Source organism: Simochromis diagramma, unplaced genomic scaffold (genome assembly GCF_900408965.1).
Source record: "Simochromis diagramma unplaced genomic scaffold, fSimDia1.1 OVJJ01000602.1, whole genome shotgun sequence".
NCBI lineage: Eukaryota > Metazoa > Chordata > Actinopteri > Cichliformes > Cichlidae > Simochromis > Simochromis diagramma.
Window position 1 is genome coordinate 4,385,478 of NW_024387040.1, and position 26,051 is coordinate 4,411,528.

General features: G+C 42.8%; 2 protein-coding genes across 9 annotated transcripts in view; one reads left to right on the top strand and one right to left on the bottom strand.

The window, feature by feature from the left end:
• LOC120741173 (solute carrier organic anion transporter family member 5A1) overlaps positions 1-19,979 on the top strand; it is a 35,524-nt gene extending 15,545 nt beyond the window's left edge. For all 4 annotated transcript variants that reach the window (XM_040043887.1, XM_040043890.1, XM_040043889.1 and 1 more), the window contains exons 3-10: positions 2,858-2,990; positions 3,091-3,311; positions 8,911-9,075; positions 11,690-11,888; positions 16,141-16,300; positions 16,697-16,938; positions 17,039-17,103; positions 17,955-19,979. In XM_040043887.1, coding sequence (XP_039899821.1) covers positions 2,858-2,990; positions 3,091-3,311; positions 8,911-9,075; positions 11,690-11,888; positions 16,141-16,300; positions 16,697-16,938; positions 17,039-17,103; positions 17,955-18,412 — 1,643 coding nt within the window. In that variant the 3' untranslated portion in view covers positions 18,413-19,979. The remainder of the gene's footprint in view (positions 1-2,857; positions 2,991-3,090; positions 3,312-8,910; positions 9,076-11,689; positions 11,889-16,140; positions 16,301-16,696; positions 16,939-17,038; positions 17,104-17,954) is intronic.
• A 1,146-nt stretch (positions 19,980-21,125) lies between these two features.
• sulf1 (sulfatase 1) overlaps positions 21,126-26,051 on the bottom strand; it is a 34,578-nt gene continuing 29,652 nt past the window's right edge. For 3 of the 5 annotated variants that reach the window (XM_040043884.1, XM_040043882.1, XM_040043883.1), the window contains one exon: positions 21,126-23,127. In XM_040043884.1, the coding sequence (XP_039899818.1) occupies positions 22,178-23,127 (950 nt within the window). In that variant the 3' untranslated portion in view covers positions 21,126-22,177. Of the gene's footprint in view, positions 23,128-23,806; positions 23,858-24,785; positions 24,820-26,051 lie in introns of all 5 variants that reach the window. The other 2 variants (XM_040043885.1, XM_040043886.1) reach the window with 2 other exon arrangements.

Here is a 26,051-nt window from a genome sequence, read left to right on the forward strand (position 1 = left end):
TGTGTAATTCAGTGAAATGAGCCTGTGGGCGCCATGCGTTCCTCATTGGCATGCACCCCTGCAGTCCACTGACGTCTGCCACCGCAGCATGTGTTGTGTGTGTGTGTTTGATGGAGCGCTGCTGCTGTGCCAGCATATTTCTCAATCCGATGCCTGTGCCCCGGTCGCCCTTCAGGCCGGATGCGGCCCTCCAATCCCTTCATCCCAACCTGCTGATCTAAACTATCTCGGCTCTATGCCAAGTGGGCAGGATAGGGCAACGACTAAGGTACAGTTTATGACCCGCCCTTTGTCCTTCAGTCAGGCACAACGGCGTTAACGTGATAGATGGAGTAGCAGGACAGACACAATCCCCCCCCAAAGGGGATAAAATATGGCCGTCCTAACCCGGACCCCCACGTATGACGAGGATTGAGTTTGGAGGGCAATCAAAGGACCATGCTTGGTGCTTAACTTTTGCATGACAACATGCTGGTTGGATGCACCTGGTGTATTTGTGACTCAAGCCAGAAGGTGTTTACACTGTGATGTGTTATATTTGGGACAATAGAAAGGTCTATGAGACACTGGAACTATAACTAGTTATTTAGCTATACCCTTATACCGAGAAAGATTGCTAATGGAAGTTACCTACAGATTACAGTTGTCTGTATTTCTATGGAACAGATATAGTTTATTGACTAATGTAATGGGCAGTGAATAAAAAGAGGATTTGTGGATTTTCTTTTCTTGGATATTTGAAATTTGGAAAATGGGTTAATTAATGCTTTGCAAGCCAATCTTTGTCTGCTTCAAGTTTGTCAAGCTTACAGTACTTGATAGTGACATTTAGAGTCTGTCTGATAGGAAGTTTTTAAGACAGATACTGATATTTAGTGAAGAAGAAGATCAGCCTGTAATATGGATCAGCAGATGAATCAGTGCGACTATGAGGGAGGATCGTGACGGGGGCAGATCATTTGAATCTGCAGCAATCTATAAAATGGCGTTTACCTACACATTCACCCTTGTCTTTAAACTCCACTACATTCCCCAGAATTCATGTGTGGTTTTTGTGAGACATTTTTAATTTCACAAAAGCCAAGGCACAATAAGACCTCTTATTGTCCCTGCCAACTATAATGAACTGTTTATTGTCTCCAGGTGCTAATATCCTGTTGCACTGTGTAAATGCTTTGACTGCGGCAGTGAATCGACTCTCCGGGCAGCAGGATATGAGAAACGGCAAAGTGAAATGAGTTAAAAAGATCAAACGTGATAAAGGGAGAAAAAGGCAGGAGAAGCTTTAGGTGTCTGGAGAGGAAATTCTTCAGTTCATGTAGATTTTATTGGAATAAAACTTAACAGATCTCCAGGCTCACCCACAACTTGGTTATACATTTTAATATATGTGTTTTTTTAGATGTGTATAGGTTGTTTGTTTTCATTACATTTTTAAAAAATATATTTTTATATAGAAACTTTGAGCGCAGAGAATTGCTGTCTTACATCTTGTGCTTACAAAAGTGTGTTACTGTTAGTGAATGTCTGCTTTAGGTTGGCAAGAGGAGGCTGTTGAGCAATGTTTTCCTCTCTTCTTCTTTTACTCAGTGCTTTTATTTAAGGGAGCCTTGATTTAATTAAGTTTTGATGAGGATTTGGGCTTTAGAAATACGCTTTTTTTTTTTTTTTTTTTTTTTGCTACTTTACTGGCCAAAATCCACAGAGGAAACGATGTCCAACAACACCCAAAGTGCTTGGATGAAAATATGTTGGCACGGCAGCTGAAACATTTGGTTAAACAGACTGAGATGAAATGGTGTTTGAGTTTCCATTCTGACAAAGGCGAGCTTACATGGTGGATAATGTGTGTGTGTGTGCGTGCGTGTTATGTAATCTGGCTGAGAAGACGCGTTCATTTGGTCTCAGAGATAGATTTGATATTTTGGGTGCTGGTGTGGACACACGGCGCACCTGCTGCCTCTCCTGCTAAACACAGGCTCTGTCACAAACAGCAAACACCAGCATGTGTGAACACACAGTTCAGAGACGCAAATCAACAAATCTGAGCATTTCGGTAGGTGTGTGTGTGTGTGTGTGTGTGTGTGTGTGTGTGTGTGTGGGAGACGAGCAACAGAAGCATATGGGTTGTAGCTATTTTGATCTCTAACTGCAAAGTCTACATGTGGGTATGAATTTTGTCATTCACGGCAACATTTTCAACCCCACACACACACACACACACACACACACACACACACACACACACACACACACACACACACACACACACAGTAATTATTAAGTGCTAGCAGCAGTGTTCCAGGTGTAATTATAGAAAGTTTTGCCCCCTCATTCTGACTGGTAAATGTCTGCTGGATGTCCACAGGAGGTTTTTCCACTTGTCCAACTAACTTTAATGAGTTTTCCTCTTCCTGAAACAAAGAGACTGTGCACGATTGGCTCTCTAACTGATGGTCTTAGACCTCGGTGAGTTAATGTTTCAACCACACAAGGTCTGCTGGTGTGTCAGAGCTACAGGTCATCGTGAGACCTTTGTTTTTGTTTTTCTTTTGTTTTTCCTCAGATGCTTTATGAGCTGTGAGAAATTACCTGAGGTGTAGGTGCGCAGTTCCCACTGATCTCAGTGCAGGTGTTTAAGATATAATGAATGTGATGTAATGAACAGCTCCTCCAGGTCTGATGCAGTCAGTTGCTGGGAACAGTCGGTCATTAAGCATTAATGTGGAAATTTGTAGGCTTTGCTGGCTGCAGGCTTCACACTCATCAAAACTTGCAAATACCTGATAATGTTTAATGAAAGCTGCAAAGTGTTTGTTTTGCAGACTTCTGACTGTTCTGTCTGTGCCTCTTCTAGCCATCATGTATGTGATGGGAGCCCTTGGACCCGCAGCTGGCTACCTGCTTGGAGGCGTCCTTATCGGTTTTTATGTTGACCCAAAGACTGTTGTCAACATAGACCAGAATGATCCTCGGTTTGTTGGAAACTGGTAAATATGAAGCTCGTTTCCTCGTGCCAGCTGTCCTGTGATATGATCATGTATTTTCTCAGATATCTTTATAAAACTTTCATTTTTCTTTTCCTTTCAGGTGGAGTGGTTTTCTCTTGTGTGCCATAGCTATGCTTCTGGTCATCTTCCCCATGTTTGCCTTCCCTAAAAAGCTGCCGCCACGCCACAAAAAGAAGAGGAAGAAGAAGAAGATTGGCTCACCGGGTGACGTGTCCAGCGATGATGACGTGATGAAGGAAAAGTCCAATAGCAAAAGCCAAAATGTTTCCTCCTCCATGGGCTTTGGAAAGGATATTAAAGGTGAGGAACAGATAACATTATTTTCACTAAGTATTCCTTATAGATGGATCTCTAGGTACCTTACACAAAGGACCCATGAGCTACTGATGTCCAAACAGCCTTTAATTCAATCAATGACTGGGATTAGTCATTTTATACTGTAGTGCAAGGTTCACTGAACTCTCCTTTAAAGATGTTATCGATTAGTGATGGAAGAGCGTGTCTACATAGATGCCTAATGAAGCAGCAAACCTTGGAAGTGTTAGTGGACTTTAGGTTCTATTAACTTTAGTAAATAAACAGTAAACATGTCTAAAGGTCACACACAGGACAGTATGGCTGCACAGTGAACTTAATTTTAATCATAGTCACAATTTTGGCTTTCTGCAATGAAACGAGCTCCATTTTAAAATACATGCTCTGCCAATTAAAACACAAAGCAAAAGCAAATTAAGCACTCCTTAAATTAGGACCGACCAGGTGCCTGCATGTGCTGATCGCAGCTGTTCCCTGCACTGTGCTGCTTGAAGCTTCCTACACTAGCCTGGTTGAGCTATGTTAAAAGACAGATTTATAAGAAAATTCAAATGTTTGGCACAGGTACAAACACAAGTTGGCACAAATTTAAAAGGAATGTAGCAAAAGTGAAAGCGGTGCTCCTTTTTTGGTCATTAAAATCAGTGTTGAATCAAATAATCATGATTATCATCGTCGTGCAGTCCATCAGTTCATTTTGCCACCAAAGATTACTCGCACTTAAGGATGAACTGGTTCGACTTCAGTGATCAATGTAATATCAAAGCAATGCATTTTTGTGGTCAAAGGTCAAGGTTGCTGTAGCTTCTTATGTGTTCCATTCTTGTGGTTGTTGATGTTTCATGTGCACCTGGATTATTTTCATTACATCTGACACAAACGTTTTCTTGTACTCAGGATGAACTGGGAGGGACTGGATTGTGGTTTTTGCACCACCCTAAAAAATGAAAAATGTGCTGGTAAAAATGTGATTTTTTTTTTTTTTTTTTTTATTTTTTTTTTTAAAGACCCGCCCAATGAATTCCTTCTTCACAACAAATCACATATCGGTCTAGACTCTAGACAGACGTGATTGCAAACTGCAACCGGACTGGTTTTTGGAGGCTTCCAGCTACAAAGTGGTGATTCTAGTTTATGTCATCTCTGAGCCAGATGCCCCAGGAATCTCCCGGCTTTCCCTGGAAGAGCCTCTAGCTGAGTCCTGCTCTAGTGTTTCCCAGTTACCTCTTGTGCAATTTTTGCTCTCAGTCAGACAGCTCTCTCCCTCTCTCTTTCGCTCTCTCTTTTAAATGAGCTCTCAAGAGAGTTCAGTCACATTTCCACACACAGGACTAGACAGACTGAGCTGCAGAGGAGTGCACGTTCGCATATGTGAAAATCACAGCTGTAAATTTGAACACGCATTTAAGGTTTCTGCACGCTTATAAATGAATCCCCGTGTGTACGTCGGAGCATTCGGAACAGGATTTCGTCTCAGAGAGACGCACCCGTGCTGGAATGATGATGAATGCGTTATAGCTTCATCAGCCCACAGCTAGCTCTCTCCGGCTGTTTTATTTGTCTCAGCACAATGTTTTGGGCTGTTGTGCAAACTGTGGCCAATTTCGCAGACTCGGGAGGTTCAGTGTTTGGATCTGGAATGTATTACAATACTGTGCATGTCCTTCAATTGAGGTGTGCTTGTTTGTCCATAGCCCGAATTCAGCACTTTCTGCGAAAGATATGCTGCAGTGAAGTAGCTATCTTTTTTCTTTTTTTTTTTTTGTTGTGCCCTTCACATCATAAGCAAACCCTGAAAAATGCTAACACTGATTTTTTTTACACATCACAGTGACAAACTCTTGATTATGGGAAATTCCAGGCCTTGGTCTACTGCTGCGTGAATGCAGTTCCCCATGGAAATGTTGTCATTATGGATAAAAAACTGCTGACACATACTGTGTATTACAGCCATGTTTCAATATGTGATTTATTACCTTGGCATGCTGTGAAATACACACACAGGTATTTCAGCTGGCATTTATTCCTCTCACAGGATAAAACGGATTCCAAGACTCAGTTCTTAGCTCCAAACGTCAGCATCCATCTGAAGAATAGAGTCATTTCATGTCAAAATATGCGTTTTGCATTTATACCCTCTCAAATCAGTTTTAAGTACTGTAGCGCGCAACGACTTAAAGCTAAAATGATATAGGGGTAGGTGCATTGTATTATTAACTGCGGTAAATTGTCGTTCTATATCTTTAACCAACACGAAATGTGACACGCGACTATTAACGACGCTTAACGTGTCGGTGTGTTCCAACCTTGTTGGTTGGCTTGATCAAATAGATGACACAATTTGACGGTGTCGTCAAATAAATCCTAATAGAAAAGCAAATGTGGCAACTCTTGTGAGCCAGTGGTCTGTGTGATTGAGGGAGCAGCTGCTGTAGATGCCAGCAGGACTTCACCATCTGTCCCCCTGCAGACAGCGTTACAGCACGCCTCCCAGGAATGAAATAATTAGCGTCACTTTCCTTTTCCTACCATTTGATCTGGGATAATGCTGACAGATGCTGCTAATATTTCCCCGCCTACAACAAGATCAGTTGCATTAGTACTGAGACTGCTATTCTCATATCTAGGCACCGTGTCATCTAGTCACACTGGCCGGCTTCCTAATAACCTCCTTTAATAAAAGGCGATAATAATCAACATCACTTTCTTTCTGCCCTTTCTTTTGTTCCTGCTTTGCTTTGTGGTATTTGCTTTTGAAGCGTGTGAGTCAGAAGAAGCCCTCGTGAGAGCCGCATGGCTGTAAAACCTTTTGTGTTTAAAATCCCTGGACACACACACACACTAGCAGGGAGAGACTGGAGATGCCAGTTGCGCAGAGGGTAGGCGAGCCACCTCCAGCTAAAAGGTTTTCCAAGTCTCGCTTTTGTGCCCAGATGTGACTGATCAGACCACACACACACTCATGCTGAGAGAAAAAGACTGTAGAGATGGAAGAAAGGCTGAGCAGCAAGAGCAAGATTTTCATGATTAAAATATAAGGCTGTCATTATAATCTAATGATTTTTTTCTCTCATTTCAATAAAGAAGCTTTACTGACATATTTGTGACCTGACTTCTTAAAGTTGGTTGGACGTTTTCTGACTCTTTGTGTTTCCTCTGAATAGTAAAAAAAAAAAAAAAAAGAAGAAATTTTCCCAAATTTATTTTTCTTTCTATTCACTTTGTCTCTTGTTATAAGTGTTATAATCAAAGGAAACCCCACAGACTCTTAAAGGATGATTTGCTCCAGCTCAAGGTGACTTTGGAGCTGTAGATTCTGCAGCACGTTCCAGGCGTTCTACGGCACATCAAACATCCAAACTACATGGATAGTAGTTATAGAGAAGCAGTAGCTTGAATCTGAGGTCCCTGTGGATTGCGGAGATCCTCATTCTGTCAAACTGTTCCTGAAATTGTATACCTTAGCTGTGCTGAGATGGAGAAGTCCATATGCGCCAGTGACCTTGTACCTCTTACAAGCACATTCAAGGAAAGCTTATCTTACACAAGGTTTAGATACATAAAATATACAGAAGACCGAAATAATGTCCTGAATATGTCGTGAAAACAGGGAAACCAGGGAGCCATCCCTGGCAGAGACTGTATATTTCCATCTCCTCTGATCTGATATCTTTTTATAAGATATAAGCAGGGATTAAAATCTGAAACCCAATTTTAGGGGTCAAATCTGGAACAGAATTACTTAAAAAATCTTGCTTTTGTGAGGTTGTGGTCAGCTGACCTTTGCTGCTCTTTGTGTGTTTAGTCAGCTAAATTCAATAAGATACATATCGATGTTTCACAACTTATATCACTGATTTTTCCAACCCCTTAATACCATGAAAGTATTATAAAAGGTAGCAAGTGAATCTAATCAACATCATTTGAAATACAAATTAATGTCTGCTACCTTTGATGTAAGCTAATATTGACCATGAACACCACGTCTGCTCCGTAGCAGATCAACATGAAGTCCTGACTGTAAACTTCACCACAACACTGTAAACTAACCAGTTTAGCCTGCATTAAACTGCTTAGTAGTGTCCTACAGTATTTTTATGCAAAGTTTGAATGAGACAAAATGAGTGTACTTCAATTCTACATTCAACTTTCATTTTAAATGAGCTCCAACTTAACCCACCCTAAACAAAAAATTGTTGTTGTTGATAATATTCGCTTCTCTTCTGTAGCTCTGACCGCAACTTTACATTTGCACCATGAACGGTTTACAGGAGTGAGAAGAAAACAGAATGTGTTCCGGGCATAGCAGTGAGTGGGATGTCTTTGTTTTCTCATTAATGAAAAGGATTTCTCTGTCATCATAAATTATGAACTCATTTGACGGTGTTATGCTGGCAGTATGGTAACCCGCCTATCAGATTTAATAGATCATTAATTAAAGGTGCTGGATTGTCGTTCCAGATCATTCCTGCACACATTAATGTCTGTATATAAGATATATGCAGAGATGCATTTTTGACATAACTGCATAATTGCATTGGGATAAAAAACATTTTTTAAAAACATTTCCTGGGACTATTAAAGGCTAGTAGCAGGGAGTTGATTAGTGATTCAAATGGAAGTCTCACATTTGTTTTGTCTTGACAGCAACCATCTGCCCTGCTTGTTTATGTATGAGTACCTGAATCCTTACTTGCTCCAAACATTTTTTTTTTTATTGTCACCAGATATTTATCTTTGAATCAATAAAAACATTTCGGTCCACTTTTCTTTGCTGCTATTTCTCAGCCAGTATGACCAATGTACTGGACTCCATAGGAAAGACAAGGAGCTCAGTTCTGCCCGGTAACAGTAATGCACTTTTGCAGTTAGACCACATGACTACCGAGTGACAGAATTAAGGGGGGGTGTTTTCATCATGGGGACCAAATCATATGGACACTGCCCTCAAGCAGACATGTATGCCCTTGTCATGATAAACCAAGGATGACAGTATTCAGGCTGTAAATGCAGAGATTGGTTGGTTGGTTGGTTTTGTGCACGCAGCACAGAGGCACATGATCCGCATGTTTGCACTGTATGGCAAACATGCCGGTGGCTTCGTTAAACCCCTGAAGCTCAAAACGATATCTAGGCACAACTAAATAATGAAGGGAGATAATTAAGAGGGCAGCATGAATGGTTAAATTGTGCTCATTTATAAAAAGAAAGCGTTTTCCACAGAAATCACGGAACATCTGCATGTTTGTTTACTGTCTTTTTCTTCTGCAGTCGTGCGTGAAACAAGAATAATTACCCGGACTAATGAGACGAGGCTGAGTGCATCTTTGTATTTAACAATATTTGAGTGAGTTTCATAGACGTTTAAGTGTTGTTTACTCTGACATTACCTAAGGCTGATACTACTTAGGGCTCGTTTTGGCTTTTCTCAATTACAACTCTTCCTGCAACGATTCTTCCGATTGTTCCAGCGAATGTAGAGTGTGTGTGGGAGAGAGTGAGAGCCAAATTAAGAAATTGATTGCGCGTTAATTACAGCGCGAAGGTAATGAGCTGCTCCGTCTTGTCTTGTGTCGCTCCTCAGACCTTCCCAAGGCAGCACTGAGGATCCTCAGCAACATGACCTTCCTGTTCGTCAGCCTGTCCTACACAGCAGAGTGTGCCATTGTCACCGCCTTCATCACCTTCATTCCCAAGTTTATTGAGTCACAGTTTGGTATCCCTGCCTCCAATGCTAGCATATACACAGGTGAGTGTGACTTTCTTTACTCGTAGGTGTGAATATGTTGCTACTAGCTGCCAGTGAAAAAGCTGTGGCAGATGGTTCACTTTATTAATGGTACTTATGTCGGTTTTGTTTTCTACAATCAGAAAATAGCCATCGATTCAGTCTGTACTGACTTAAGCTCACATTTGTTCTCACCTCTCCACGTGCGCACATCGCTATGACTCTATGAGTCCTGCTGGATTTCATTCAGTGATAATCTTCCATTACATCTCATGACTGTAACACACAAGTCTCTGCAGGCGACATTCATCATAGCTTGGTCTCTCTGATATGCACAACCACACATACACACACACAGGACCCTCCACCCTGCCTACGATTTGTGCACCACATACGTAGGGTTCACAAAGAACCGGTCTAATCCTTCAGTCGCGTCTGAGCCAGCGGTATTAATGCACAACTAATCTGGTATCAGGATTACTACGCTAAGGACTGATTAAAAACTTAATTATGTCTTTGAAGTCATGAAGGTGTGGGTATTTGTGTGTGTGTCTGTGTGTGTGTCCAAGAATACTGCTGGCTAACATATGGTCATTTTTAGACTCTCACATATACACACAATACCGTCGCCTCTTCTCGTCTGCCTGTTGCCAGGATACAAGGGGTAAGGGCAAACGGGTGGTGCAGTTGCCATGACTACTCAAATGATGCCAAGCTGCCAGGATGTGATGATGGTTAGAGGCGAGGAGGAGAGGTGCCTCCCGTTGATGGGAGCATAGTGCTTCCTCAAATAGTCAGCTGGACTGACCGAATACATTTCAGATATGATGCAAAGGAAGTGTTGGTTATAACTTAGTAGGTGTAGGTTTGGTATTTATATGCCAGATATCCAAATCTCTTTGCTAATAGCTCTTCTGGAATCACATTGTTTGTGCAAAAATACCCTTTTATGTCTCTTAAGCTGCATTATCTTTGGCATTTTTCATAGATTCAAGTAAAGAAATGGAAGCAAATTATATGTCTCTATAACAGGCTGCTACTAACAAACTGCCTAAAGGTACAATTTAAAATTGTTTTTTTGTTAAGTTTGCTTCAGTGATTCATAGGTCAGTGTTAAGTGGGTTAACAAACACAAAACTTTGAAAGACCTCCAGATAGCCTGGAGAACTATTGTGGCTGTAAAATACAAAATAATCTCATCTTTCAGGAACCTTTGAATGGTTTTTCTCTAGCACAAACAGTAATGGAGTTGTGCTTATTTGAAGAGCACTTGTAAAATGTGCACGCTGCAAGGCTGATGGTTAAAAAAGAAGAAAAAATCAAAAAGATCACTTTAAAAAAAAAAATCCAAGAAAGTCTGGCTGCTGGGAAGCAAGAAAGAAATGAGGGGCGACTCAAGACTTTTGCACAGTACTGTATATAAATAAACATGACTCGGCTTAGTGTAACTAAAGTGAGCTAGCACTGCATTTAATGAATAGCAATATAGTCTCACAGACATCAAATAGAAATAACTTGAAATCACATTAATTACCACCTTGTTGGATCAGCATCATGCCTGGTTAAAGAGCTGCCACAGCTACATGTTCATTAGATGTTGCTGCAGAGATAGAGCTGTAACATCACACACGCCCCTCTCAGCTGTAGCCTCCCCCTCTTCTGCTGCTTTGCTTTCTGTTTTTTGACTATTTGTCACATTTAGTTTCCCTTTGTGTTCCTTATAGTTCTTCTTAGGTTCTTAAGGCACCTCTTGCATATAGTGACACACACGTAACCTCTCATGTTAATAACTGTTAATGCGGAAAGAATATGTGTAAAGAACCTTTTTCCCCCCATGTGTACATGTTTAATGTCTCACAAAGTGCATGGTTTAAGCATAGAAACATGCACTTATAGGATAATTTTAAACACCTGTATTCTGCCTAGTTCTCCCTGAGCATGCTCAAGGATACTTTGTCTTTTGTCCTCTCTTCTGTTTTTTCCTCTTGAGCTCTGCTTTTAACACACACACACACACACACACACACAAATACCATGGATACGGTGAGAAGCCACATGACATTTATGTGTACTCTTATCATTTCTCTGCTAATCCTCTGTCTTTGACGGCCCTCCGCCTCCGCTGACTGACCCGGTCTTGCTCATTACCCGGCTGTGAGCATGTGCGGCCGGGCTCGTGGGCTGCCATGTGCACCCACCCTGATCCTCAACCCCAGCATGAGGACACTTGCCACTCGGCCTGTTTTGCTAGAGGCCAGGGTTGCCTCTCTTCTCGCTGTCAGTCTGACTGGCTGTGGTGGACTGAGAGCACGTGCTGCAGCCTGAAATGACTCACAGCTAACCCACAGCGTGGCCTTGTCACATTGATGGAGCAAACCTAGTCTGGTCTCTTGCTTTGGATAAAGTAATTTATTCTTGATTAAACGGGCGGGGTGACCTTGAGCAACCATTTCTGACAAAACTCACAAACTCTGTCATATAAACGCATAACAAGCTCGCTTGGCATTCGTGTCGGTGTGCCTGATTAGAAAGCTGTGCCTCAGATGTTTACACCAATTCATTCAGTGTTATCATTTTTCCATGGCACGTTTTATCTGCTTGCAACACCTCTCCATCTCACCGATGTCTTTCTCAGGTGTGATCATCGTACCCAGTGCCGGGGTGGGCATCGTGCTGGGGGGCTACATCATCAAGAAGTTGAAGCTCGGCGCAAGAGAGTCGGCCAAGCTGGCCATGATCTGCAGCGGGGTGTCTCTTCTGTGCTTTTCCACTCTCTTCATAGTGGGCTGCGAGAGCATTAATCTAGGAGGCATCAACATACCCTACACCACTGGGTAAGGACAGATAAACAGAAGTTATTGGAAAGGAATTGTAAACCTAACATTGCTTTTCATTCAAAATAATATCTAAACATCATTTAAGAGGTTTCATTAGTTGTAAAATAGACACACTAGACAGTTTTTTTCCCAGTCTGATCGAAGTCTTGATTTTTTGCTTTGCAAGCGTGACTATAAAAACAAAATTAATCATTTAAAATGAGCCATTGCAAAGCCCGAATGCTCAGACTAGACTGTGTATAAGATGTATCTGAGAAAGGGTGTGGGCTGTCAGCGCTCCCATCTTCCTCATGTGTTGTGGTGTTGGGAGTGTGAATGATTAATTAGCAACACTGGCATCTGCTGAAGTGACTCGCTTTGCCACCTCTATTTCTGAAGCTGCTGCGGCTCGACAGCACATCAGCAGCCTGCTGCTGAGTTAACAAACAGTCATGTGACGTGTCAGCCCCGGGGGCAGAAATATGGAGTGGTCTGCTGGCACACTCAGCTATGAGCCCGCTCGCACAGACGGGCGGTACCATCCACACGGCGACCCTGGATGATGCAAAAGACCCTGCAAACTGATTACAAACATTGCAAATCTACTGTAATAATTTCCCCCTCTCCTCCCACTGTTTGCTGCTAACATTCTCAGATGTTATGCGTGCAAGCATACAGGGATAAATAATACAAATGCAGTGAACATGACAAGTATTCACAGCACTTCACTTATTGCACATTTTGTTAGATTTACAGCTTTATCCCAAAATGTATTAGGTTCAAGTTTGGGCTCTGGCTGGAACACTCAAGGACATTTTCAGAGTGGTCCCAAAGCCTGAAGCACACTGAATGATGTCTCTCTACATTTTTATTCATCTTTCCCTAAACCCTGACTAGCCTCCCAGTTCCTGCTGCTGACAAAGCAGCATGATGCTGCCACCACTGTGCTTCACTGTAGGGATGGTATTGGGTGAGATCATTTAACCTCCTAGGACCTGGCGTCCACATATGTGGACATCACATTTTGGGTTATTTAGACCAAAATACAAACTTTTGCTCTACAAGGGCCTGATATCCACTTACGAGGACATTGTACTGCCATTGTTCTGTCGAAATTCAAAATGAATGTCCTCATATGTGGATCTCATTTTTCTCAGAAACAAAAATCAGGTAATTCTTTGTTTTTACACTCATCTGGTCCCAATCAGCCCAAATAGCAAAGAGAAATTAAGAGGTTAATAATAAGGTGATGAACAGAACCTGGTTTCCTCCAGTAGCAACAATCGGCATTCAGGCCAAAAGGTTCAATCTTTGTTTCATTAGACCAGAGGATTTAGTTTCTCGTGGTCTGAGAATCCTTCAGGTGCCTTTTGCAAAACCCAGAGTAGGTTTTCCACCCTGTTGACCCAGGATAATATTGAAAACCTGCAGGACACTGCAGGCCCTTGAGGCCTGTAGTTTCCCATCCCTGTTCCAGAAGGTTCCCCTCTCACCACAGAACAACACAGGAGCTCTGTAAGAAAAATTAATGGAACAACTGAAGTGTTGTGACTACACCAAACATTTTATTAGCCAAGAAAACTTACATTAATTAGGCTCAACCGAAAAACCATCCAAGAGTGGACGCACTTGAGTTGACCTCATAATTCACAGCAAGCTAATGGCTCTGTCACACAAGTTTACTAAGAACAGATTGTATGTAATTGCCAACTTGACCCCATTCAATTACAGACTGATATCAGATTGACGCTGTCTTATGGCAACATTTATGACAGGGTTAGGGTTAGGTTAACTTCGAAGACATCACTTTCAGTTTAAAATAAAAAAGTAATATCGCAATATTTAGCATAATATTGTACCTTAAGTAAGTTATTGTGATAATATCGTATCGTATAATATCTGGTGATTCCCACCTCTAGTTTGTATCCATGCGTATCCCACTAAATACACTTAACAGTGCTTAACCTATGTGAAATGTGCTTTTCGCATAACTAAGTTAATTAAGGTGACTATTTACTACACTGCCAGTAAGCCCCTGTGCTTTAAAGTCCTGGAGCTGACTCATTGTAACTGTAGTTTTTGTCTGAGCCCATGTTTGTAGAGGGGTCAACAAGACTGTGTGAGCCAGCGGGCCTCCTCATTACGAGCAGCGGTGGTCTCTAGTCACAGGTAACACCCACACGGGAAATATTTAACCCAAGCTGCCCTTTGTGTCTGTACTCTTATGCTAGTCTAGACGCGGCTCTCCCCCTGCTGACAGACTGAGGACTATCTGACAAAAAAAGGACAGAGCCAGGAGGCATGTCGAGTTATGTAATGTTCTTAAATGTCTGCTAAAGTGTAATGTGATAATGTGTTGGGCTGGCTTTCTTAATTGAAAGCTACAGCATCTTCCCACAAGACCTTTTTTCCTGATAAACCTCCCGACATCACAGGTTTGTTTGTTGTCCTTTTTTTTTTTTTTTCCTGGTCATTGTCTGCCAGCGACAAAGCCGATTAAACCACTCACTCTCGTCGCTCTGTGCTTGGGTTTTTCATGCAGCGTTGCCTGGGCACAGTGATGCAAAATTTGCAGGGTTCATTAAAGGCCGGGGTTTGGTCTAGAAAAGGACATGTGCAATCAGTGCTGCAAGACTGCAACTCCATGAGCCTCAAATGCCTTTTCTTAAAAAAAATGTATGCACACACACAGAGTCTGGAATGTGACACTGTTATGTCAGGGCGAGCCCAAATGTGTCGTTCCAGTGACAGCTAATAAAGATGAGCCTGGACTTTCCGGTCCTGTGAAAAATGATGGTCCAGTGATTTAAGAGTAAAAGAAAATGTTTCGATTTTTTTATTTTTTTCCCCTGTTTGGCAGATTTTACGTAATGAAAAAAATTACTGGCAACGAGAGTAACCTACCGTTACACGGCATGTCAAAAATAATCAGAGAGAGAGGCCCCACCAGTGTTGGCTGTGTGTGCTTGCGAGCGTCACTCCTGACCGCTGTGTTGTTAGGGCCTGTCCCCATCTGTTCCGCAGGGCTCAGAGTGAAGCTTCCCAGAGAAAACCCAGGGCTCGCTTCACTGCTCCCGGCTTAGATGAAGCCAAAGTCCTGTCTGGCTTAGAGCGACTGTTCCCACACTGCCTAAAGAGCCAGTGGAGGTGTCACTTCCTCATCCCCCCTCGTTTCTGTCATTCTATCATCACACATTCCACACGGCTAGATCAAAGTTAATCAGAAGGCGGATTATATATAGAGACAACTGTAAAGATTGTCAGGAAGATCAGCAGCCTCCTCAATAATACTTTGTTTCTTTGTTGAATATACAGCTCCACACAGAAACTATTTCAGTTTTTTAATTGCTTTTTGATGCTTTTTTCCCCCTTTTTTCTCCACCCTTGAAACAAAACTTTATGGCATGCTGAGAGGGAGAGTGGGACAAGTTTAATTGTCTTTGCAGCAGGGAATGTGGTTTAAAATGCTGAATATAGGGCCATAAATTTGTTTTCAATTTTCCCGGAGCTAAGTGACGTGCTGATCCTCCTGCGGGCTCACGCTTGCAAAAAGAGATTGCACTCATGCTAACCTTGACAAATTAATGCTTAAGAAATTATTAAATTCTCCTGCAAATTGAATGGCCAATTCCCCTTGCCTCCAGCTCTTGCTAACACAGCGCTCGTGTGCATTGCTAAATTAAAAATGAGGGGTGGGGTATAAAAAAAAAAAAAGACTGTTTGGTTCATTTTAGCATTAACTGATATAGTTGGAAAAATTGAATCGGCTGGAAAATATGAGGTAGAAATAAGCGCCGAGTCAGGCCAGAGGACAAAATAAACAAATAACATTACTGAAGTAAATGGAAAAAAATGGCTTTATGATGATTAAAAATTCACTTTTTAAAATACCGTGCTCTGCTATTGGGGCATCTTCCACCCACTGATTTTTATTTTATAAACATATATCTAACCTGAGGTCTCTTACTGGGCTGGAACCAGCCAAAGCTGTGATTGGCCCCATAAAACCCCAACGTGCAAGCATTTGGTGACAGTGGCAAGGGAAAAAACCTCTGGAGGGGCAGCCATCTGCCGCAATCGGTTGACACGCATTCTCTCACATTCACACCTACAACCAGTTTAAAACTAAAGTTAGTCTAACATCCATCTCTTTGGACTGCGTGGAGGGAATGCAAACTCCACACTGACGATGAGGAGGTTCAAACCAGGGACTTTCTTGCTGTGAGGCGACAGTGTTTTTGTTCTTAGCATCTGCGCTTTTCCTCTGCAGCCCGACTCTGACGATGACCCACAGGAACCTGACGGGCAGCTGCAACGTGAACTGCGGCTGCAGGATCCACGAGTACGCTCCAGTCTGCGGCTCTGACGGCATAACCTACTTCAACCCCTGTCTGGCTGGATGCAGCACCGTCGGCAACGACAGCACTGGGGTGAGTGCACAATAGAGGGGGCGATTGCGTACTTGCTGCACTCATAGTTCCTTTTGTGTTTGTGTCACATAATTGCACAAGCGTCAAATAAATCGGAGAATTATGAGTGGAAAAAGAAATCCGAGGAGTTTGCCAGAGGATACACAAAGACCTGTTTTCTGTGCATTCTCTTCTTGTAGCCCTGCAAATAGAGGAAATTAGCGTACAACAATGTCCCAGAGGAAGTTATAACAACACAAGGAAAGAAAATGTTTGGATTCTTTGCCTAGATCACTGATTGCACCGTGTTGGTGGTGCCATCCAGTCTGTATGTGAATCTAAACGTCTGTTTTAAGGAGCTTTGTTCTGATTTAACTCAGTTTAATTGCAATTTCTCATTGTTGTTTTCTCCCACAGATCAGGAACTACACCGACTGTGGCTGCGTGCAGAGCAGGCAGGTCATCACCCCGTCCTCCGGCAGCCAGGTCAACCAGCTGCAGCTCGTCATCGTCAAGACCTACCTGAACGAGAACGGCTACGCCGTGTCGGGGAAGTGCGACCGCACCTGCAATACGCTCATCCCCTTCCTCATCTTTCTCTTTATTGTCACCCTCATCACTGCCTGTGCCCAGCCCTCCGCTATCATCGTCACACTCAGGTAAGGGAGGCTGTCCTGCCAGGTTTTGCCAGAGAACATCTAACAACCTTTGTTGAAGGGTTCTCAGTTTTTCATTCTAATGTGGTTTCCCTTTACCCAGGTCCGTCGATGAACAAGAGAGGCCTTTTGCTCTTGGGATGCAGTTTGTCTTACTCCGAACTCTTGGTATGTTTCTCATTATTTACACCACATAGAAAAACTGTCCTCGTTATGCTTTACCAACTTGTTAGTTTGGATGAATCTCTTATCATTGCTGCCCATTGAATCTACTTTGCCCATACAGGAAGTGCAAACGCTTTAATTTAGTGAAAAGTGAGTATTTGTTATTATTTTGTTCACTAAGACAGCAAACAGCTTTCTGAGCAGCTGAAGATGTGTCGTCGAGCGTGTAGCCAAGCAAATCTGTCATCTGATGTTTTCAGAGCTTCTCCATAGTCCACTTTTCTCCAGCTTTTATTGTCTTGTTCGTCCTCACTAACGCCACAGATAGCAGGGATATGCCAGCTTGTAACACACCTCTGTGAACTTTTGAGCAGACAGGTGTAGAAAAGTGCTCGGGCTGAGTAAACACTGCCCTTGCGTGGAATCCAATCAGCCTGGCCTTGCTGTGTGAACATAAAGTTGTCACAAAGTTGCAAAATGTGTGCAAGGATGCACGGCGGAGCCCTGTGTGTGTATGATTATAGAGTTAACACAATCTAATAATGAGTTTCATTATATACACCTATACAATGTTACTGAAGTTAGCGGCGCTTCTGATCGGCATAAAGACAAACATTGCCACCAAGTGGTAGAGAAATGGTACTGCAGTGCAGTTACTGTTACTACTGTGCTGTATGTATTAGGATGTATTTGAATTCTGTGAAATTAAGTTTGTTAGCAAGAAAGTTTAATTTGAGTTTAATTAATTAATTCAGTTCAATTAAATATTGTTATGTCAGCCTCAACCCACTGTATAGTTTATATTCAGTTGGCTGAAATTAAAGTAATTAACTACAGCTTCTCTCTCCCTCCAGCCTACATACCGACTCCCATTTATTTCGGGGCCGTCATCGACACCACCTGCATGTTGTGGCAGCAGGACTGCGGCGTCCACGGCTCCTGCTGGGAGTACGACGTCACCTCTCTGCGCTTCGTGTACTTCGGCCTCGCTGCTAGCCTCAAGTTCCTTGGCTTCCTCTTCATCTTCCTCACCTGGTACTCAATCAAACACAAGGAGGCGCGAGCTGAGCGCTGGCGTCAGCACCTGCCTCCACTGGGTACCGTCAGCGAGCTCATATGCCACGCCGGAGGCCAGAAGAGCCACGCGCGCACCCGTTCCTGCCCCGTGTTCATCCCGCCTCGGCCCGAGCCGCCAGCCGCCCTCCTGCTTAACCGCGGCCACAGCAGCCTCAGCTGCCCAGGCAACGCCCTCAAAGCAATAACTCCCCCCATCTTGCTGCCACATCACCACCGAGGCTCTGCCCACGTCTGAGAGCGCGCCGGTTTCATAGTGACACGTGCCTTCCTGTCTGTGCATTTGCACGACACGGCGTCTGCTCACCACACCAGTCAGACGCCAAGCGGGGGGTCCGCCGCTGCTGTAGGACAGACAGGCAGAGACACAAGTGCGCCCACCACACCTAAAGGGCTGCTCGTCCTTTACGATGACAGGAGAGCGAAAGATGTTCTTTCACTCAAGAGCATATCATCAGCTGCAGCCACACGGCATCCACACAGAAGGTCAGACCTCCAGGTTTGGACGCTATAAAGACATCTCATGGTGCTACTGTTAAAGGGCAGGGCATTATCATTATGTACAGTCAGATGAATCATCATCAACACAGCGTCTAAAGCACAACCTGTACTATGCAAGCTCCTGTGTACAGCTCCTCCCTTCTCAGTACTGTACAGCTCCCTCTGTATTCAACATCTGTACCTCCTCTGCTCCACCCATACCACCACGCTGTTGTCCATTCTTTGATAATCCCATTTTCACTTGCAGGTTAAGCATACTCTTGTGCATTTGAACCTTTTGCACCTGTTCTCTCGTCTGGTGTTGTCCACATCTTCAGTGGGACTGCTTTCTAATCCTTTCACCTCCTTCATTTTTTTTTCTTAACAGTGCCTCTCAGGCTGCCTCGGCCAGTCCAGTATAAAAGGCTAGCTACCAGGGTAAACGCTAGCTACTAAAAAGCCAGTCATTTCTTCTTCAGCTGGGCGACAGCACTTATTGGTCGTCACAGATGATCGTCTGCAAGTTAACCATGTAGCTCAAAGCAGGCAAAGACCAGTTGGTACAGTGTAGAATGACTATAGGCAAGAAAACGATATTTCATAGCAAGTGGTGTTATTAAAATGTTATTTGTCAGGCGGCAAAAAGAAGAAAGGAAATAAGAACGGTACATTATCTCTTACCATGTGCTGAAGTTACTGAATGTCCCAAAGATGTGACAGTAGGATTTATTTTTAAAGTGGCAAAACCCCCGTTTACTTTAACCCCTTTTTAAAAGCGTCGTCTTGAGAGTAAAATGATTTGTATGGAATGAACCTGCAGATGAACACGTGTAATTTTGGCTTTGTATTGTAAAGGCGTCTCCATACTACTGATCATCAGATGTACATAGTAGTATTTTAGAATATAAAAGTAGCAGTGCAGCAAGCTTGACCCCTTATGTCAGTTATTGGGCGTTTGGGGCCATCTAGTGGACACAGAATGATTGCGCGTGAAGGCCAGTGAATGTTGCTGTTTGTCAGACCTACTGTACTATGAAATTATGGGTTTCTAAGTTAATCACTGCTCTGGATTAATTGCTTCAGACCCCCAAAGGTTATAATCGAGAGAACAGATGACCTGCTGTCTTGGATATTTATTTATTTAAGTCAGATGTTTAAATTTTTTCTGGCAAAGTCTGCTGTGTTTTCCGTAACACTGGGCTTGTGTTGTTTAAGTAAATTATAACTTAACTTCCTCTAATCAGGAGCATTGAAGCCTTGTTGTGTTCTGATGTTAGAAATATATAAAAGTGCATTGAAAAACTCAAATGTGAGACTTTTTTTTTTTTTAAACCACATTTTTAGAAGTATTTTTTTCTCCACGTGCGAGGGGATACATAAGTCTAATAAAAGTAACAGTATTTTATATTCTGATTGGTATGAGTTAGCAGCCCTGCCACTTAAAGATTATCATAGGTAGATCAAAGATGAATTTTTAGTGTTACCGTGACTTCAAATGAAATATTCATAAGTCATCATTGTGTAAATATTAAAGCAAATGAATCATATTATAGAGCTCACGTGTAGTTAGAAGCATATTTATAAACTAATCCATGATGTTGTAGTTAAAAAGGTAAAAAAAAAATTCTTAAAGCTAGAAAAATGGAAAAAAAAAAGTGGTTGAACAGTATTATTCACACGGGAAGGTTCATTTTACATCACAAAGGGGAAAGGTTGGGATTATTGAACTGTTATCCATCAACTGAACATAATAAATTAAAATGTTGAAACTATGCTTCCCAGAATGTCCTCCTATATTATGATTCTCTGCTCTTCCTCCCCTGGGTCGTATTCATCACGCACTCTAAAGAGGACTAGCAACGTAGGATTACAAATCATCTGCTCACTTACTGTGATTGCTGCTCATGAAACTCTGTTCTGATCCTTAAAACCTGTGCAAAAATACCTTAGGAATATGTTCACTGCAAGGCAGAACAGTAACATTTCCAAAATATTACTTAGCCCAAGGCCTTCTGTGTTCTTAAAATTCGATTTTTATTTTTATTAAAGCATGAAAACATCTCTTTGAGGTGAAGCAAACTGCTCTCCTTGCAGGGAAGGCTAGAGAATCATCCGGCAATGCCGCACCAAGGCGGCGATTTCTGACTTTGCTGTACTGTACACACACTTGGATTTCAGTGTCCTGCTGTTCAAATGTCTGGATTGCTACTGGCACAGATGACTTTGTGTTGACTGCAAGATTTGCTTTCTTTCTTTTTTCTTTTCTTCAGTATTTACACTGAAAGTGAGTTTCCTGTACTCTCCAAGTTGAGCTTTCATTGCTTTGTGTTCCTCAGGAGCAAAAGTCTAATTACTGTTTGTGAACACTTGATTTACAAATGCCTTGAATACTTGATATTTGTCATTCAAATAAAAAAAAAAAATCAATAAATAAAGAAAATGAACTCGCTTGAATCATTACACACGGAGACTTGAGGGTGAAAGGTTTTATTTCTTAACAGTGTCGTGGCTTTCCCGAAACCAGAGTTGTTCCATCATTTCTACACACACGGCTAATGCTGCAAAGAAAAAGGAGCTTCGTGAAACCAGTTTCCAAGATAGGAGATGTGAAACGTTGCCCTTGGAGAACCTTTTAGACTTTTACTGACATGGACAAACCTGTAACAGTGTGTCATAATGTAACCACCTTGAAATGAACTGGCCATGTGCAGCACCATTCTCTGTCGTACGGTGACGTTTCTTTAAAAAGTTACACAACCACACGAGGAAGACGTTCTACCACGCGAGCGCTTTTCTTGTGATCAGTGAAGAAAATCTTTATTTAAAAAAAACAAAACAAACGTGAGCCGGTGTCGTGTTTCACGCGGCTCGTAGCTGACTGTTAAACTGTGCCGTGATTGTCTGAAAGCAAAACAAAGTTATGTTGATTCTGTAACCTTTTTAAAATTATTTCATAAAATCTGAGTTCACAGCAGACAGGCAGTGGAGGACCAGGGTCGTTATTTTTTTGGGTGGGGAGGGCTGTTTAAAAGTGCTTGTGGATTGTGATGGGAGTTTGTTGCGACTGGGCAGGACTAGGATAAACTGATGAATGGAGCGTAACTAACTCGATGCTAATCACCCATTTAGAGATGGTTTAACCACTCACACCGTTTTTCATAAAAACATATTAAAAACATCGATGGTGTTGTTATCCATGTGGAATTCAGCATTTTTAATTCCAACACTTAAGTTTAGCTGCATTAAGGCTTTTTTTCTAAATATATATATATATACACACACACACACACACATATATATATATATATATATATATTTGAGGAAAAAGAAACATAACACTGTTTACTAATAATTGTAGGCAACAGTAAAAAAATAAACAATAACTTTAATACTCATTATACAACTCTGACTGACTGAGGTGGCATTATTCTTTTTGCTTCGCTCTTGGCTAGCACTCCTTAGTCACCGTGTCTTTATGGTGACCGGAAGTTTATTGGCTGGCTGGCCAGAGCGTGAGTCTGCCTCAGAGGGTCTGACTGGAGGGTTGAGGCAGAGAGCCGCTGGCCTCGTAGTCCAAGGTGATGGGCAGAGCTGACTGAGGCAGCACCACCCTGACACTCTGTGTGCTAGTCTGTGTGGTGGGGATGGTGGTGGTGGGAGGGCTCCCTGTGGTGCCAGCTTGGACCTTAGGCCTCAGAGTCTGCGAGACAAAAGGGAGAAAGCCTTGGGCGTGGAAAATATCATCCTCCTCTTCAGGGTCCAGGTTATGACTAAGACCCTGTGGGCTGATGGTCTTTCGGTGACCGGGGCCGAGTTCTAGCTGGGCTCGCAGGCTGTTGTGAGTACGCAAGAGATCATCGTGTCGCGTTTCGAGTTCTGTCAGCCCATTCCCGCTAAACGTTTCGCCTTCAATCTCCTCAAGCAGCTGCGCCCACGTATCGCTGTGGAGGACATCCCTGCCTCTACTCAGACCTGGTGATGATATCACTGCTGATTTTGACATAACGGACGTCTCAGGTCCGCTTACAAGCCTCTCGGGAAGGTCGTTGACAGCAGGCTCCAGTTTCTGTTCCAATGTGGGCCTGGGTGTGGGTCGTGCCGATGGTATTTTGCTGGGGATGGGGGTGGTGAGGCGAGTCTCTGTGACTAAGCCCGGCCAGACGTCACTGGCAGAAGCCAGCTCTTCTCCACTGCCCACTTCAAGCCCTCCACCCCCGGCCCCGGAGCCCAGCTCTGGCAGGGTGGAGTCGTCAAGCTTATGGGTTTGGTTGTTAAAAACGTGTCGCAGTGCAAACATTTTATCTACATCCTTCTGGAAGTTGTCCCAATTCTCTGGGCTGGGGCTGTAGTCAGGCCTACATTCATACAGGCTTTCGTTTATGCTATACAAATCCTCCAGTCCCTGCCAGTTCACCTCCTCATCTGTCAAGTTGGGTAGCTTAACCTTGTCGTCCTTCCCATATTGGCTGTGTGCTGTCAAAGAAAGAGAGAGACTGTGAGGAGCAGAAAAATACGGGGAGCTCTTTTCAGGTTCACTCAGTCGGCATGCAGTCACGCTCAGCTCCCAACTCTCACCAAAGCAGCCAACGTATAGGAGTCTGAGGCCTCAAGCAACACACACACGCTTCAGAAGTAGCATTAGAAAAACACAGTATTCACCCTGAGCTCAAGCCATGAGTAGTGCAAACACATGCTGGCTTTTTGCTAATTCAGAATAAATAAAAAAAAGTCTGAGGAAAAACAAAAATATTCAATGATCCATTATAATATACTAACAAGTAATATGTAATGATATAGTTAATGAAGGGCCTGGGCTCAACTGAAATGCAAAGTCAGGCAACCTGGAATAAAATAACGTAATGGCAGAGGAAACAAAAAGATGGTCAACAAACAAAAGATGAAACTCATGAAGCAAAGTAAGAGAAAGTGCTCGGTAATTCCCAGGAAAAATGCGAAAGGAATTCAAAATGCTACGAAGAAACAAAAGTAGCAGCAAAAGCCAAAATCAAGAGTTTGTCTCAGTTTGATAAGTGCAAGAAAAGAAGCGTCAGAGCCGCTTTTGGTCGACCGTCCTCGTGGAATCGGCTCTCTTCAGGACTATTTGCAGCTAGGAAAATGGAGATTGTCTGACATCGGGTTTTTAGGGACTCACAGGAAGGAGAGGCTTGTTCTCCTCTTTGACCATTTTCGATGCTGCTGCCGCCTGGTAAGCAGGTGCCAGAAACAGAGGTCAAAAGTGCAGAGGTCAGTGCCTGGACAGAGAGGTCACGGCAACTCAAGTGTCCATTCTACTGCTAGCTAATGGCCATGAGTAGATATGAAGAGCTATTCTGAATGTCGCGTTACACCGGGACAAAATGGAATGACTGTGGCTGGCATGGCATGAAATGTCGAGTGTTAAAGGAATAGTTTCAAGTTTTGGGCAACTTTATTTTTTGCCTAAGTAAGATGAGGAGATGGATACTCCTCTAAGGTCTGTCTGTCTGTTTTTACCCTTTGCTTTTGTGAGGATTAAACAAACGAGACATATATTGAGTTGATGAGAGGAGATTCCTGGAAGTCTCTTTCTATTCTTCATGCCTGGCAGGTACACGCCATTCAGGGCTGTATATAAGCTTATCTCCCAAAAATGTCAAACTATTCCTTTAATGTCAGGTAGTGATGCATTATGGGGATGATGCGGTATCATGCATTGTCATTTACATGCACTTGATGCTTGGCCTCAAGTAAAGAAATATCCATTATTAAGACTTGGGATTATTCTATTTAAACAGCCATGCTATCCTATAAAAAGATACTAAAATGATCAATATTTTAACATAAGAAACTGATAGAAATGTTTCATCTTGAGCATTGCTGTGAAAACATGTGGCAGAGAGCATCTTAGCTGCTGCAAATCGACAATACACAGCGAGCAAATATAAAGACAGACTGTGTGCGCAGGATGAAACAAACAAACAAAATATCTGTTATGCTTTGTTAGCGCATTCCCAGCATGCAGCCACAGATGAAGCGTCGGCACTCCGTGTATGACGGATTAGTGGGAATGAGGCAGTTGGGCCCATGCAGGTGTTAAAGGGAGGAGAAAAAAAAAATAAGCCACTGAAGAGAAACAAAAACTTGGAGAATACCTGTGTGGCTCAAAGCTTCCTCCATCTTTACCTCCTGATAAAAATAAAAGCAGTCGATTGTTAATGTTTTTGATTCAAGGAGGTGTGGGAGGGAAACAAACAGATCATTCACACTGAAGACGTCTTCATGCACCGCTCCTATATGCTATGGAGAAACGCAATCATTGGATGATTAGGAGGAGGAGGAGGAGGAGGAATGAGGAGACAATGGAGGAAAAAGTCTGAAAGGTCTTATGACTGAGCTGGGTTTAGAGATGAGGAGATTCAGAGTTAAGTGGTCTGATCAGGCGCTCACTTTACAGGTTATCCCCTTCAAAAGCAAAAAGGATACGAGGTTATCCAGTCAGGTGATTGCTGAGGGTTAAGTCACACATCACAAATAGATTCTGCTGGACCCATTTCACCCCACAGTTAAAATTTTAATAATCTAATTTTCCAACTAAAACATCACTTGATTGAACCACAACAGTAATTTCATTGGTTCACAGAGCTGGCACCGTAACTGAGAAAGGGCAGCCAGTGCAAGTAAGAGATTTTCGGCTGTTTTGTGACATGTGCTGGCACGGATTTGACAAGACCAGCATGCCAGCGCTGAAACACAATCAGGTTTCTCAGAGCAGCTTTGGCCGCTCCAGTGCTCCACTCTCCAGCTGGTAATTACAGACATGAAAGTTTTATCCTCGGGACATAAACAACGCAGCCAGTTCATGCCACACACAAACGCTGTATAGCTCAGACTTTACAGGCTTAGGTCATTGTGACATTACTTATTAACCGCCTCCATCACTGGGATGTCTTCTTTTAATGATCCTTGGACCAATTGGCGGTGATAAAAATAAATAAATAAATATACTGTGGCTGCCTATAGCACCGATGCGTGACAGGCTCGAATAAAACGACAGCCTCAATTGCTGTGATGACAGAGTCCTCCAAATAATATCCCTAACACTCGGTGACTCACAAAGGGGAAGATTGGCCACGATGCACAACTGTAACCTGGCCCTGTATTTTTCTTTTTTTTTGATAAATTCAGAATATATTCCAGTAGAGTGGGAGATCCTGAGCTGAAAGACAAGTCACAGCGCACGTGTAGGTGTGTGGGTATGTGAGAAGAAAACACAGGAAACAAAGGGAATGCATATCTCAGTGATGATTACTTGACCTCCACCTGAAATTTGAGCAAACTGAGTGGATCGTCCCCAAACACATGCACCATGCAGATATGTACAAACACACACAAGACCGAGACTGAGACAGATTCAAACC